The sequence below is a fragment of the Cyprinus carpio genome, chromosome A6 (genome assembly GCF_018340385.1).
Source record: "Cyprinus carpio isolate SPL01 chromosome A6, ASM1834038v1, whole genome shotgun sequence".
Lineage (NCBI taxonomy): Eukaryota > Metazoa > Chordata > Actinopteri > Cypriniformes > Cyprinidae > Cyprinus > Cyprinus carpio.
The window spans coordinates 1,084,513-1,100,779 of NC_056577.1; the positions used below are offsets into that span (position 1 = coordinate 1,084,513).

General features: G+C 36.7%; 1 protein-coding gene and 1 pseudogene across 1 annotated transcript; both read left to right on the forward strand.

Moving 5' to 3' along the window:
- The first annotated feature begins 41 nt into the window (after positions 1–41).
- LOC109053223 lies at positions 42–12,030 on the forward strand (annotated as a pseudogene).
- Positions 12,031–12,837: 807 nt separating this feature from the next.
- Positions 12,838–16,267, forward strand: LOC109053224 (ribosomal L1 domain-containing protein 1-like). The gene is made up of 9 exons (XM_042757484.1): positions 12,838–13,067; positions 13,380–13,519; positions 13,619–13,757; positions 13,993–14,141; positions 14,711–14,812; positions 15,217–15,310; positions 15,477–15,602; positions 15,696–15,842; positions 15,964–16,267. The coding sequence occupies exons 1-9, from the start codon at positions 12,990–12,992 to the stop codon at positions 16,105–16,107; spliced, it is 1,119 nt and encodes a 372-aa protein (XP_042613418.1). The 5' UTR covers positions 12,838–12,989; the 3' UTR covers positions 16,108–16,267.

Sequence of the window (16,267 nt, forward strand, 5' to 3'; positions counted from 1 at the left end):
CCTTAATTTGAAAAGCTGTTGATGTGGCTATTATCACACGGTCGCTGCTTTCACAGTCCACGTTTCTGCACTGTGCGCATGCAAGATCCAGGATCAGCTACTCGTCCATGGTGTCGCATGAAGACTAGGCGGCTCATGCTCCATTTCAGCATTTCGCAATCTCTCAGTTTACCTGGAATAGATACTGAAAAAACATTAGATTTGGTTTTAGTCGAACCCGCCTCGTGGGTTATAGCGCAACCCGCTAGAAAAGTCAGCTATTCGAGTTAAAGCCACTATGGACTCGAGAGACACAGCCCCTGATTCGTGGGAACAGGAGGACGATGTCGAGGCCACGGCTGATACCGAACTTCAGTCCGCCTTCACCGGGCTCAACGTGAACGCTCCGGAATTCGTACCATCCTTTCTTTCCCGAGATCCACCGGAAAACGCCACGTCTGATGGTAAACTAACAGCGTTAATAAACCGACTGACAGCATTGATGAGGTCTGCCCATAAAAGGGCTTTTTGCTGGAAATGTTTATAGCAGGCTAGTCGTAGAGATGTAGCGGTTAGTTAAGCGAATAATGGTCTTTCTTGGTCGAATAAAGATATTTTTTATTTTACATAGCCAGTTATACGTCACTACTTTATAAAATGTTGATTTAGTGCACTTCAGTACACATTGCTGATCCGTCATGAACTAATACCCGGCTAGCCCTGCGTGGCCGGTTTAGCCGCTGACTTCACACCAGGATATTTCCTGTTTCTCCCCGTCATTGACTCTATTAGTTAATACATGATAGTAATAATTTCCTTATTAAAATATTTTACACGGAAATAAACGAGGAACCCTTTTGATATCGTTAAAATTATGTGTATTTACACGAAAGAAGACCCTAGTTATCACTATTCCAGCTGTATTATTCTACACAGAAGCGGGTCGCCCCCCTGGTGATGTCACATGACCAACTCTCGCGCAATTGTGCAACACTTCTAATAATAACAGACCGATGACCTGCTGATAATAGTCTGTTTCAGGATATGTAGATTATTTTGTAAATTACAGGGGTAAAGTTCACACCAGCTTTGGGAAAATCGTAAATATTACAGTCAACATTTTCTGTTTGTAAATTGGAATGTTATATAATCCACAATAGTGATTTAAACATCCCAATTAACAATTCTTAAAAACAGATTTATAACATTTATAATCTAATGTTATTCAGTCATCACCCCCCTCTGTCTCTGTCCGCAGGCACCGATGCAGTGGCCAGCATGGACATCTCAGACCCAGTGGGTATGTTCAAGCTAGACTGTGCTTTTCTGCTTGGGTTTTGTGTTTTGATATAGTGTTGCACTGCCTCTAATGTTGCTTCATCAGCCATACAGAGGGCAACTTGGGCTTGTTACATCAGCATGCATGTGCTCATATTACAGGCCTAATTTATCTCTGTACTTACACCTCCAACCACAGCTACTGAGAAGCAGATGACTGTGTTTCCGTGAATGGAAGCCCTGATTCCAGCTGTACACTTGATGTAAAGCATAGATTTTCATACAGCTGCAGTGTCTCTCGTGAATCAGTTGTTAACTTGCTTGTTCTCTGAAGTGTATAGTATACGGTGCAATATTTGTAATGGCATTTAAATCAGTTCTTTGAAATTCCTTTCCTGTCCTCTTCAAATATTTTTATTTTGCAGTGGTTCTTAACATTTTTGAATCCAAGGCTCCCCTTTGTCCAAGATAATTCCCTTATATCTAAGCTGATATGTATTTTTGGTACTTTAGATTTAATGAATATAAATAAAACATATTTCATTTTAAAATTGTACATCTTTGCATCTTACAAATAACATTTTAATTTAGATTATTTTAATATAAGTTCATTTAAATAAAGTCAAGTGAAAGTGACATACAGCCAAGTATGGTGACCCATACTCAGAATTCATGCTCTGCATTTAACCCATCCAAAGTGCAAACACACAGCAGTGAACACACACACCGTGAACACACACCCTACGCAGTGGGCAGCCATTTATGCTGCGGCGCCCGGGGAGCAGTTGGGGGTTCGGTGCCTTGCTCAAGGGCACCTCAGTCGTGGTATTGCCGGCCAGAGACTCGAACCCACAACCTTAGCGTTAGGAGTCAAACTCTCTAACCATTAGGCCACAACTTCCCCCCTTTACTTTTACTTTTAAAAATACTTTTTATTGACATTTTTCGAGGCCACCTAGTGGACCATGGCCCACTGGTTGAGAACTACTGGCTTATAGTTCACCCAGAAATTAAGATTCTGCCATCTTTTACTCACCTTCATGCTGTTTCACACCCATATGACTCATTTTCTTCTTTGGAACCCAAAAAGGAGACTCCCTGTGCTGGTCGCTCTTTTACATGCAACTGCAATGAAAGGCAAATGAAGCTTTCACACTTAAAAAAAAGGATGCAAAAGCACCATACATGTATCCCACAATAAGTAGTCCATACAACTTCAGTTAATTAATTGTTGCATTTTAAAATGGGGTTAAATGTGAATTAATAAACAGTTTTTGATTTGTCCGTTTAATTGCCAGTTGGATTTTTTTTTTTTTTTTAAATGAATACAATGATAATTGATTTCTTCCTTTTTTGGCATTCTTAAAAGGATAGACCACCCAAAAATTATGTCATCATATACTCTGATTCCAAACCTACGTGTATTTCTTCTTCATAACACCAAGGAAGACATCTTGAAGAACTTAACATAAACAAAATCGAAACCCGTTGACTTTCATTGTATGGACAAAAAAACACAGAGACATTTTTCAAAAACCTCCTTTATGTTTCACAGAAGAAAGAAAGTCATATAATATTAGAATGACTTGAGGTTAAAGGGATACTTCATCCCAAAATGAAAATTTTGTCATTAATCACTTACCCCCATGTCGTTGCAAACCCGTAAAAGCTCTGTTCATCTTCAGAACACAATTTAAGATATTTTGGGTGAAAACCGGGAGGCTTTAGACTGTCCCATAGACTGCTGAATAAATAACAGTGTCAAGGTCCATGAAAGGTATGAAAGTCATCGTCAGAATACTCCATCTGCCATCAGACGCACAATATGGGTTATATGAAGTGACGGGAACACTTTTTCTAAGCGAAGAAAACACACACACACACACACACACACACACACATATATATGTATACAAAATATCTTAAATTGTAAATCCCGAAGACAAACTGAGCTTTTACGGGTTTGGAACGACATGGGGGTAAGTGATTAATGACAAAATTTTCATTTTAGGGTGGAGTATCCCTTTAAGTAAATGATGACAAAATATTTATTTTTGTCCTGCATATAAACACTCTTTAAAATTCTATGAAAACTCATATGGGTTAGGGGTTTTGGGTTTGGTTTATGGGTTTTAAACAGATCATCGTGAATTAGGAGTAAATGATGAGAAATATTTACATTTTTAGTGAATAATCCTTTACTAGCCCGTACAGTCTCTTTTGTTTGCTTGTCTTCAGGAGGTCCTTCGCTGTTTTTAGAATAAGAAGCATTTACATTTTTTAAAACATTTCCTGAGATGAAGCTAAATGACATTGTTTTTTTTTGGTTTTTTTTTGCATTTTTTAATTTTCACAATGAACAAAATAACAACTGGTAGGGTGCTACTTCCATTTGTATCATACATTTGAATGAGTTACATAACAGGTCCATTTCCTCCATCGTATTTTTACATTTATGTGCTTCCAGTCTCAGGTCATGGGTCATTTTTTCCATTGCAAATATTTCCTCCATGATATTCCTCCATTGGTCCAGACTCAAAGGCTCACTTTTCAACCAATTCCTCGTTATAACTTTCTTACTTGATATCAGCATCACTTTAATTAGATAAATGTCTTCCCCTCTAACAACATCTTTAGTTAACAGGCCTAAATACAGAGTCTGTGGGTCATTCAGTATTTTGTAACCCAAATTTTTTTCCATTTCTGTTACAATAGATTCCCAGTAGGGGCGAATCTTTATACATGACCAAAATACATGAGAATGATTGACATTGACATCCCTGCAGAGTCTCCAACACTGTTGTTTTTTTTTTAATTGTTTACTTTTGATGAGGGGTGTAATAAAGTATCTCACCAAGTTCTTCCAGCCAAATTCTCTCCATTGTCTGGAGCTAGTAGAAGTTTGTTGTAAAAGACAGATCGAATGCCAATCATTCTCTGACAGTTTAAGCTGCAGTTCTGCTTCCCATTTCTGTTTTATGTATAGTGAGTCAAACCTATTGCAATTTTGTAAGCATTTGTACAGTCTGGATACAATTTTCGAAGGTAAATGTCTATATGCCCCTGCGATCATATCTATTAATTCACTGCCCTCTTGAGAAAGATGATTTTCAATGTCTGTATTATAAAGATGTCTTAGTTGGAGATACCTAAATAAATCAGCGTTTTTCAGGTCAAATTCCCTCTTCAAGTTTTCAAAAGATTTAAACTTTTTTCTCTCTGTTAATGTACACACTGCGGTGATTCCCTTGTCAGCCCATCTTGTAAATGTGTTATCCATCTGACCACTTCTGAATTTTGGAGAGTACAATGGCCAGATCAACAATTTACAATCCCCCTCCATTTTGTATATATTAAGTACATCCCACCAGATCTTAATTGTTGTGTCTACTATAGGATTTGGTTCTATAGGTTGGTTAGATGTTTTCTCGCCCAACCTCGTTTGTGGTTGGCATGTTCCGTAGTTAAGCTCAATTTGTTTCCATTTGGAGTAATATTCTGACGAACACCAATAAATTATATATCTCAACTGGGCAGCTAGGAAATATTCTTTAAAATTTGGAAGGGCAAGTCCTCCTCTTTTTTTCTCTAGTTGTAGAGTTTTGAGTTTAACCCTTGGTCTTACCCCTTTCCAAATAAATCTACTCACTTGTTTATCCCATTTATCAAATTGAGTTTTTGGTTTACAAATTGGCAGTGAAATGAATAAGTACAGCAATCTAGGCAACACATTCATTTTTATCACCTCTATCCTTGAACTTAAATCCATAACTAGTGTTGCCCATTTTGTCAGATCTTTTTGTATAATTTCATTAACCTTATTATAATTAGCCTCATATAATGTGTTCAGTTCTCTAGTCAGATAAACACCTAAATATTTTATTTTTCCTGAATCCCATTTTAATTTGTAAGATCGTCTGATTGAGTCAGCTGGTCTATATTTTATACAAAGAACTTGGGTTTTTGAAATGTTTGACTTATACCCAGATTTCCCTCCAAAATCTTTTAGTAACATTAAGAGTTTAGGAAACGTATAATCCGGATTGCTGAGGTATTTGATAATATCATCTGCAAAGCAAAGAGACCTAACTTATGTTCATCCTTGGCGACTGTGATTCCTTTAAGTTCTTTACTTTGTCTTATATACTGAGCCAAAGGCTCTATAAACAAGGCAAATAGGGAGGGGCTCAGACAGCATCCCTGCCTTGTCCCTCTGAAGAGCTCGAATCTGTCTGTTAAGTCGCCATTTATTTTAATTCTAGCCACTGGTTTATCATATAGGGCCTGTATACATTTAATGATAGTTTTATCAAATCCCATTCTTTTCAAAACCGCAAAAAGAAAATTCCAGCAGACTCTATCAAAAGCCTTTTCCGCGTCAAGACTTACTAAGGCTGTAGGAGTGCTCTGTTTATTGACTTCATTAATTATATGTAATGTACGCCGGATGTTATCTTGCGTTTGGCGACCTTTTATAAAACCCGTCTGGTCCTCATCTATCAGGTCTGGGAGGAAGGTTTCTAATCTTCTAGCGATTATAGACGTGAATAATTTATAAGCAACATTCAAAATGGAAATTGGACGATAAGACTCACATAACTCTTTATTTTTACCTTCCTTTGGTATGACTGTTATCATGGCCTCTTTCCATGAGGGAGGACATTTTGCATGTTTGAGTGTCCAATTAAAGGATTCCAACAATAGAGGGGCAAGGTCTTCTTTATAAACTTTGTACCACTCGTTATTATTGCTTTTCAATCTACTGATAGCCTTATCAAGCTCTTTTTTAGTAATAGGTGAATTTAATGATCCATTTTGAGTAGTTCCTATGGAGGGGAGATCTAATTCAGCTAAATAATCTTCAATTTATTTTCTATCTACTTGTTCTGAATGATTAAACTGAGATTTATAATATTTATAAAATATATTTTTGATTTCCTCAGGTTCATATTTTATATCCTTACTTTCTGGATCTCTGATTTTGTTAATTGAATTCCTTATTTGCTGTGATCTTAATCTTTTTGCTAATATTTTGGTTGCTTTGGGACCCGATTCATAAAAGATTTGTTTTGTGAATCTCAGTTTCTTTTCTGTCTCCTCATTTGCCATGTCTGATAATTGTTTTCTAATTCCTTTTATCATTCCGGCCAATTAATCACTCTTATCTGTATGCTGTTGTTGTTTTTCTAGTTTTCTCATATTTTGTTCTAATTCAGCTTGTAGTAGCTTTTTCTTTTTTTTAATGTGAGCTAGCCTTGATATCAGGTTTCCTCTCATCACTGCTTTTATAGTGTCCCATAATATTGTTGGCTCTATTTGTTCATCCTTATTATAAATGACATTGTTTTACTAAACAGCTGAGCTGACACAACTGAAATTACACTGGTTATGATTAAAGGGCAGTTATTTCAAGAAGCATTTTTGTTGGCTTGTTTCTGCACTTTCCAGGAACAGGTCGGTGTTTTAGTAAATCTTAACCTTGAATCATGTGTCATTAAACACAAACATGTTTATGTGGCTGTCCCTACAGCTGCAGTGGAGAATGGAGAGATAGATGCCAGTGCAGTGGAGACGTGGGGAGCAGAAAGGTGAGCCGGATGAGGAGGAACCAGGAGGTGGATCCTCGGCGGACACAGGATGTTTGTGGGGATGAGGCACAGGATGAAATGATGGAGGAGGATGAGGAGATGCCGACTCCCAAGCTGCCTCCTCCTCCACCGGACGCCCCTAAGAAAGAACACGTCAATGTAGTGTTCATTGGACACGTGGGTATGTGTTGTGTTGGAATATACAGTCTTTTATATTTTCTTTGTAACAACACCTGCTGATCTAGCAAGCATTATATCCAGAATTATTTCTTTATTTGATTGATTGATTTTATGGTCTGATTTGTTTTTCTTTTGTACAGATGCAGGCAAGTCTACAATTGGTGGACAGATTATGTGAGTCAACCATGATCTTTTATAATAAAGTCTTGACTGACCTAACGTCCTGTTATACATTATGATATATGATATAACAGATGCATATTTAATTGTTTTTCATTAGTATCTAACTGGTATGGTGGACAAACGAACGCTGGAGAAATATGAACGAGAGGCAAAAAGAGAAGAATAGAGAGACTTGGTAAACAGACATAATGTCTTTTCATACACTACTGACTGAAAAAGTATGGTCTCATTAAGTATTCCTGTGGTGGCAAAGCTGAGTTTTCAGCAGCCATTACTCCAGTCCTCAGTGTCAAAGTTCAAAAGAACAGCAGTTATTTGAATTAGGTATCTTTTGTAATATTATAAATGTCTTCAAATCTGATTAACATGAAGTCTAGTTGAAATGCTTTGTTTAAGATAAGAAAACCTTATGGCATAGTCAGTCTTAGATGTCTATGTGAGCACATCAAATGTTCATGTCTTTTTGAGTGAAATGTTTGCTCTCATGATGCATACTGGGTTGAAATGACATCTCATACGTCTGTTTGTCCTTGCAGGTATCTTTCCTGGGCTTTAGACACAAACCAAGAGGAAAGAGACAAGGGGAAAACAGTAGAAGTTGGAAGAGCTTACTTTGAAACTGAGAAAAAGCACTTTACTATTCTTGATGCCCCAGGCCATAAAAGCTTTGTACCCAACATGATTGGAGGGGCATCCCAAGCTGACTTGGCAGTGCTGGTGAGTTCCTCTTGAAACAGCAGGACTGATTATTGCTTAGTTATTTTAAATTGTATACCCTGTACAATTGTTTTACTGTATATTTGATCAAATAAATGCAGCCATGATGAAAATTTAAACAACAATTTTTAACAACCCCAAACTTTTGAATGGTAGTGTAGATATATATTAAAACAAATCAATCAACTTGCCTTTATTTTGTCTAGTTTTATTGACAGACATTTAAGAAAACATTGCTTTTCTTCAGGTCATCTCTGCCAGAAAGGGCGAGTTTGAGACCGGTTTTGAAAAGGGAGGTCAGACAAGGGAGCACGCCATGCTGGCCAAAACAGCTGGAGTCAAACATCTGATAGTCCTCATCAACAAAATGGACGATCCCACTGTGAACTGGAGTTTGGATAGGTGAATAAAATAGATTTAGAACGTTTTTATTCTTGTATCTTGTCCTTCTTTTACCAATTAGTACACATTTCCCCACAGATATGAGGAATGTAAAGAGAAGTTAGTGCCATTTCTGAAGAAGGTGGGCTTTAATCCGAAGAAAGACATTCACTTCATGCCCTGCTCTGGAATGACTGGAGCCAACCTGAAAGAATCTTCTGAGCTGTGCCCTTGGTACACGTAAGTATAGCATGTCATTTTTCAGGCTATCGTGTATATATGAAGGTGAAATCAGAGTGACAACTGGCAATTTACATCAACTCTGAACTTGTATAGGGGGTTACCTTTCATTCCACATCTGGACAGCCTGCCAATCTTCAACAGATCAAGTGATGGTTCCATCCGATTGCCTATTGTGGATAAATACAAGGTAAATTGAAAGATGGGATTGTTATCTTGACATTTGATGTCAGGTTTAATGACTTTGCAATGCTGACAGATACTAGAACAGTTAAAAGCAATCTCACTAAGTACATCTGCATAAGCCACATGCTCCTCAAAACCACATCTGTTTCTCTGAAATAATATGCTGAGTATCTATCAAGAGTGTCTTACTGCTCCAAATACTGCTATTGTCTCAGTTTCTGCTGATGATATCCAATTATTTTAATATCACAGCATGAGGGAGTGTTTTGGCAGGAAACTATCTAGTATAATGGAAGAAGGAAATTGTTTTCTCAGCAGTTCTCTTCCCATTGAGACTAAATGTGTTATGATACCAATAAGCTAAACTAGGTCCTGTGTTCAGCACATGTAATGAGATTAAGTTCATTAAAGGGATACTCCATCCCAAAATGAAAATTTTGTCATTAATCACTTATCCCCAGGTTGTCCCAAACCCGTAAAAGCTTCGTTCGTCTTCGGAACACAATTTAAGATATTTTGGATGAAAATCTGGAGGCTTGAGACTGTCCCATAGACTGCCAAATAAATAACAGTGTCAAGGTCCATAAAAGGTATGAAAGTCATTGTCAGAATACTCCATCCTGCCATCAGACGTGCAATCTAGGTTATATGAAGCGACGAGAACACTTTTTGTAAGCAAAGAAAACTCCCCCGTATGCTGCGTATGCTCTTCTGTATCCTTGTGGTGTGGATGATACAGAAGAGCATACGATGATATGGAGAGACACAGAGGAGACTGTTGACAAAGGAATTGTTGAATAAAGTCATTATTTTTGTTTTCTTTGCTTACAAAAAGTGTTCTCGTTGCTTCACATAACCCAGATTGCTCGTCTGATGGCAGATGGAGTATTCTGACAATGACTTTCATACCTTTTATGGACCTTGACACTGTTATTTACTTGGCAGTCTATTGGACAGTCACAGGTCTCCTGGTTTTCATCCAAAATATCTTAAATTGTGTTCTGAAGACGAACTAAGGTTTTATGGGTTTGGAACTACATGGGGGTAAGTGATTAATGACAAAATTTTCATTTTGGGGTGGAGTATCCCTGTAAGTTATTTAAAGCCTTGCTAGAGCTGGTTGAACCTTCATGCTTATTCCTAAAAATTGTACGCTTTCAGTTTTTACAAAGTAAATCATATGAATTCATACAAAATTCAAAATGTCAAATAGTTATACTCTCTCATGAGATGTGTTTATTCCGTGTTATGATTAGATTTAAAATTCTATACTATTCGTCTAAAAAAAAAGAAAAAAAAATGCTTAAATGCTACAAGTGAAATTAGGCATCACAACAGTAAAATTTTAAGTACAAAAAAAAACAAAAAGGATATTGGTGTTTTTTATGATTACCTTTAAGTAAGTGTTGAATGATGGAAAAGGTGCATGAATAATTAATATACTAATATAATACTGATCAATTTAAAAAAACCTCTAACATCGGCAGATAGAGTCTATAATGCTCCTTAAAAATCTTTTGTGTAGGACATGGGCACCGTGGTGCTTGGAAAACTGGAATCTGGAAGTATCATGAAAGCACAACAACTTATTATGATGCCAAATAGGGTAAGACTGTACAAAACAATAGTATGTACAAATACAGTTTGTTGTTATCACAACCATTATGAATCTTCTTGAATTTTCACATTCATTTTCTTGAATTTTCACATTCAGTGTCTGAAACATTGTTTGTTCTGATTTCCCAGCACACGGTGGAAGTGTTGAGCCTTCTCTCAGATGATGTGGAAACGGATTACGCTGAACCCGGTGAAAACCTGAAGCTCCGGCTCAAAGGCATTGAGGAGGAAGAGATTCTCCCAGGCTTTATCCTATGCAATGCTGAGAACCTCTGCCACTCAGGGCGCACTTTTGATGCCCAGGTAAGAATTTCAACACAGGGAGAATATTTTGTTTAGTCATTTGATTTAGTCATTTTTTAAGCATGACTTAATGGCTTTTTTCTTTGTTCTTGTTCACAGATTGTCATTATTGAACACAAATCCATTATATGCCCAGGTTACAATGCAGTAATACACATCCATACCTGCATAGAAGAAGTGCAGATAACAGTAGGTTCTTTTGCGTGCACTCCTAAAACATTCAGACATAAAAGGTGTAAACTCAGAGCCTAAACTATTTACCTCCACAATTAGGCATTAATCTGTATGGTGGACAAGAAGACAGGAGAAAAGAGCAAGACTCGTCCACGCTTTGTCAAACAAGACCAAGTATGCATCGCCCGTCTTAGGGCCGCAGGAACTATCTGCTTAGAGACTTTTAAAGACTTCCCTCAGATGGGACGTTTCACCTTAAGAGATGAGGGTAAGATATTAGGAATATCTAATATGATAATTCAAACATCACATTTTCAGCAGTTTGCACATCAAATAAATCTGATGACAGGTATAATATCTAAATACTAAAACTGAAGATGTTTTATGTTATTTTTTTAGGTAAGACAATCGCAATTGGCAAGGTGCTGAAGTTGGTACCTGAGAAGGACTAAATGCAGATAGAAGGACTTCCCTGGTGCACTCTGGGATTGAGGAGGATGCAGTGATGTGTGCCTGCCAGATGTCCTCCAAACTGCTCCATCTTCCCACTGTGGATCAGTCTAAGAAAATGACTTTGGAAAAAGGACATTATTAAAAGTGACAGTATCAATTTTAGGAAGAACATTAATATAGAAAGACAAGCTCAGTGTGACAGCTTTCTCATATTGAGAGCTCAGCTATGCCACTCATGTAGCCCAATTGTTAAAGCCAGTTTCTCTCCACTGTTACATAATCTTAAAATGGATGCAATTTTCTTTTATGGTATTGGCTTTTTAATTTTATGTTACATTATGAGAGAGGGAGTCTTGGTGTCATCTCTTTGAAAGGTTAATGCCATTACTGTGTGCCCCATTCAAACATAACACTCAGATCATTTTCTCTTATAAGAATGTTGGGTCTCTGAATGCATATCACTTTACAACAGCATCATCTGGGCAGTTAGAAACTGCTGACTGTTTGTTATGGCATGGAAGGGGTCCATACAGGGTCTAAGCTTGCCAGTACCCTTGCTCTTTACCTGGCAAGTCCTGCAAGGGTAATAATTGTCAAGATCAGGTCGTAAAAGAGGCCTTGTTCCTTCAAATAAAATGACACTTATGTAGAGATGTAATAATGCACAAGTTTGATATGACAAACTTATCAGCTCATATCAGCTGGTGTAAATTCTGTACACTCCGGTTGGGGATGTAAACATCAAACTTCCCAAAAAATAAAACACTAAAATGACTTCAAATGAAAACAGATTTTTGCTCGTAGCTGTGTTTGTGTTCAGTGCCTTGGACCTTGCAAGACAGAGGATAATGCAGCGCCGCATTATTAATAAAGATACTTCATTTAATTTATCAAGTTGCTTACACTTACTTTTAGAACATTTTAAATTGGATGTATTTGTATATTTATAAACGTCCACAAGAAATGAAAACGTTGGTCTCTATTTATTTTAATAAATAATATACGATCATTTTATATTTATTATAATAAATATTTTATGAATATTAGAAAATCATATAATAATAAAAAAGTATAATATTAAATCAGATTTAATATTAGCACGGGATTGTTGTGATTTACTAATGTACAATTTATCACATATTATATATACAGTTTATAATCATATTTCATGATTTAAATGGGAGTGCACAAGCCGTGCTGTTTATGTATGCACAATGCTCCAGTCATACCAGATTTTTATTAAAGAAATGCAAGAATTGCATACAAACAACAACAACAACACATTAAATAGCAATAAGGTTATATATCTCATAAAACATTAACCACGAGTTAAGACTATACAAATGAAACAATAATAATGTTAGCATTGCTTTCATGCACTTACTGTACTTTATTCTTATTAAGTACTGTTTACTGTAATTACCCAATAATGTTGGAGATCCTACAGTTACACAAGCGAGGCTGACAATCACCTCGCTTACATAATGTTTCAAGTTAAAATGGAAGATTACACTTTTGGTAGGCTATCGTCTAAGGCTTAATACACGGTTTGAAATACTGATGTTTACTGTCAAGTTCAACAACGTTAGTTGAATTTTCTTTCTTGACTTTTACGCTACTAATCGAAGCCGGATGTGACGACACGCGCACCGTTTCCTAATCTCTTTTTTCAAAATAAAAGTGCTTGTGCCGTTTACTTCGGAAATACGCATGCGCTCTTATGCTTTCTCTCTATACACGTGTAGCATGGAGTCCCAACGAGATGAATTGGCTCTCGATCGGTCTCAGGTAAACTAGAAATATTTGCTAGGTTTACCCTTACATGATGTTTGTTAAACTGTAATATTTTTGTTTGTATATTTACGTTTGGGTTGCATGTACAGCTAACTGCTGTAGCCAAGCACCCAAGTCGAAGTAATTAAGATATAAAACATATATGTTATCTTTGCTTTTATTATTTGTTTTATGTATGTGCCTGATGCAGTTGTTTTAGTCATGATTTTGGTTGCTGTCTTTGTAAAATGTTCTATGGCTGATTCTGTCTTTGGGTATTAGAGTGACTACTGTTTAAAATACATTAGTTAATAACATGTATTACAGGTAAAGAAAGCTGTACAGGCATTACGAGCGTATATAAAGAGCAGCTCCTCATCCCAAAAGCTCTTGGAGAATGAGGGTCAGGCCATCTCTCTACTGTTAACTCTATGGAAAATCCCTAAAAAGGAGCAAAATATTCGCATGTAAGTGTTTCAATGGGAAATCAATCTAGAGTCATTGATTTAGAGAAACATAAGTTCATTAAGTGTTATTGTTCTTACCAAGTGTGTTTTGTCCCACAGTCCTTTACCTCATGGGCTGAGGACAGAATCAGGAGACGTGTGTCTCTTCACCAGAGATGAACCCAAAATGACCTCAGAACAGACAGTGAGATTCTACAAGAAGTTACTCAAAGTGAAAGGGATCAAAAATGCCATAGAGGTAATTCATCTGTCTAATTGTTATACGTGCTTCAGCAAACCCTTTCCTTCTGTCTCAGTGCTGATCATGGGTTAAAAAGTGTAAGAGTAATTCAGCGTGTATCCTTTTCTATTGGAGCTTGTCTCTACAAACTTTGAAACAATCATGACTTCCCAAGCAGGTCCTTTTTTATGTGACAGTAGGTATTATGGAATATGGTGTCATCTTATGTTTACAACACATTTTGTCATGGCAGGTGATTCCTTTCAGCATGTTGAAAACTGAGCATAAGCCGTTTGAAGCCAAAAGGAAACTGCTGGGCAACTTTGATTTGTTTCTGTCAGACGCACGCATCCGCCGCAGGTTACCCTCCCACATTGGGAAGCATTTCTATGAAAGGAAGAAGTAAGTTTGTTTCTAACTGTAAGTGTACACACACACACACACACACGTTTTAGTGCAGAATAGAGCGACATTTCTTGTCATTTTTGTAGTGAAGTACTCCAAATAATAAGACGTCTGAAAGAAGAAAGTAATATACACCTAGGATGCCTTGAGGGTGAGTAAATCATGGGGTGATTTTCATTTTTGGGTGAACTATCCCTTTAAATGAACACTATGCATTTATGAAAAAGCATCAAGATTTAAAAAAATAATTGCACTCATCTGGAGCTTTGAAAAGGAGTACATGTAAACACAAATAATATAAATCTAGAATTCATACATATTAAAAACTGTCCATGTTAAGCCCATCACTTTTTTTATTTCTAAAAGGAAAAACAAGTGATAAAACTGTTTACTGTTCAAAAATCTGCAAAGGAATTTGAGATTGTAATTTAACGTGAGTGCGAAAGATGCAGATTCCCCGCCCAGACTTTGCGACAGGTTCAAGTTGGCCACACGGATTCGTCATGTTCTATCAGGGTTGTCAGTCATTGTGAATGACATTGATTAATGTTCTTTCTCTGACTCAGGGCTCCTCTGTCGGTGGATCTGGAGAGTAAACATCTAGCCAGAGACATGGAGCGCCTCATTCATGGCACCACCCTCACTGTCTCGAATAAGGGCTCTTGTTGGTATGAACATTATTATTTTTTATTTTTTTCGTGTGTTACAGTAGGTAGAAGCACTACAGCAAACCATTTCCTGCTCCATCACAGCTGGAAGTGGGTTAAAACCCTGCGATAGTAACTCATAGTGTATCCAGACGGGGTCTCCTCATCTGTTGGAACCTGTCCCTACAAACTATGATACATGAGACATGAGTTTTTTTTTTTTTTTTTTTTTTTTTTTTTTTTTTTATTCTTTATTTTCTTTTTTTTTATTTATATATATATATATATATATATATATATATATATATATATATATATATGTGTATATATATGTGTATATATATATATATATATATAATTGTATTTTTATGTGTATATATAATGTATATATATGTTTGACCTGATTGTGTGGTTTATCACTACAGCATGGTACGTGTAGCACATTCAGGCATGACCGCAGATGAGATGCTAGAGAATGTGATGACAGCGCTTTCTACCATCTCTGCAAAGTTAGCAACGGTGAGTAAGAGTTTTGTGTTTGTAACCAGCCCTCTTTCTTTTGTGCATTATTATTTTCTATTCATTATTTTCTTGGCCTATTCTTGTGTTTTAAACAGGATGATGTTTTTTTTTTTCTGTTCCTCAAGTTTTGACCTACAACCTCTAAACTATGATTCCCTCTTAGACAGGAAAAAACATAAAAATTATCCATTTGAAGAGTCAGACTTCAGTTGCGCTGCCCATCTACACCTCAGACCTGAGTCATCTCGCATTGGTGGAGGAGGCACGCAAGAAAGCTCGTTTAACAAAGGTGAAGTTGCTTTAAAAAATGCAAAACAGATATGTGGCCAAAAATAGATTTTTGTAAAATGAGAAGTCATTAGTTTTACCCTTTAATTTTTAGGGAGCACAAAAGAGGAAGAGAGAAAACAAGAATACAGAAGTGTCAGAGCTGATAACAAAAGAAACTGAGGAAGAGAGAGACAGTGAAGAGGAGGAAATACCACAGCCGGTGCCAGTCGAGACACCAACCAAAAAGTCAAAACGGGAGGTCAGTGTCTGTCCGTCTCAAAAGGGGCAGTTAATAAAACCAATATTTACTCCGCATCGATGTGGTAATGTCATAATGGTGTTTTTTTTTTTTTTTAATTAAAATATTTTTGTTTTGGCAGATCATATCTAAAAAAGGACTGAAAAAAGTACCCAAGCCTGCTGCTGGCAAAGGACTAAAGAAAACCATAAAAGACACAAAACTGACCAAGAAAATACCAAAGGTCACCGCATGTGATCTGAAGAGAAAAGCTAAAAACAAATAAGATAAAATAAAACTGTAAATGCAATTAATTTTCTCATCCTGTTAACAGTTGATGTTGATATACATGGATCAAGAATTTGTATTAAACGTTGCTTATGAGGTTCATGTGAACATTTGTTCTGATCCATGTGAACGGTCAATTAAAAGAATTCTAAATCTGA

Bases quoted from the DNA above. Each gene is read 5' to 3' on its own strand.
- LOC109053224 (XM_042757484.1), top strand. From the start codon at position 12,990: ATGCGCTCTTATGCTTTCTCTCTATACACGTGTAGCATGGAGTCCCAA. The intron at 13,758-13,992 runs GTAATTCATCTG...TTGTCATGGCAG, and splicing joins GGATCAAAAATGCCATAGAG to GTGATTCCTTTCAGCATGTT. The intron at 15,603-15,695 runs GTGAAGTTGCTT...TTTAATTTTTAG, and splicing joins AGAAAGCTCGTTTAACAAAG to GGAGCACAAAAGAGGAAGAG.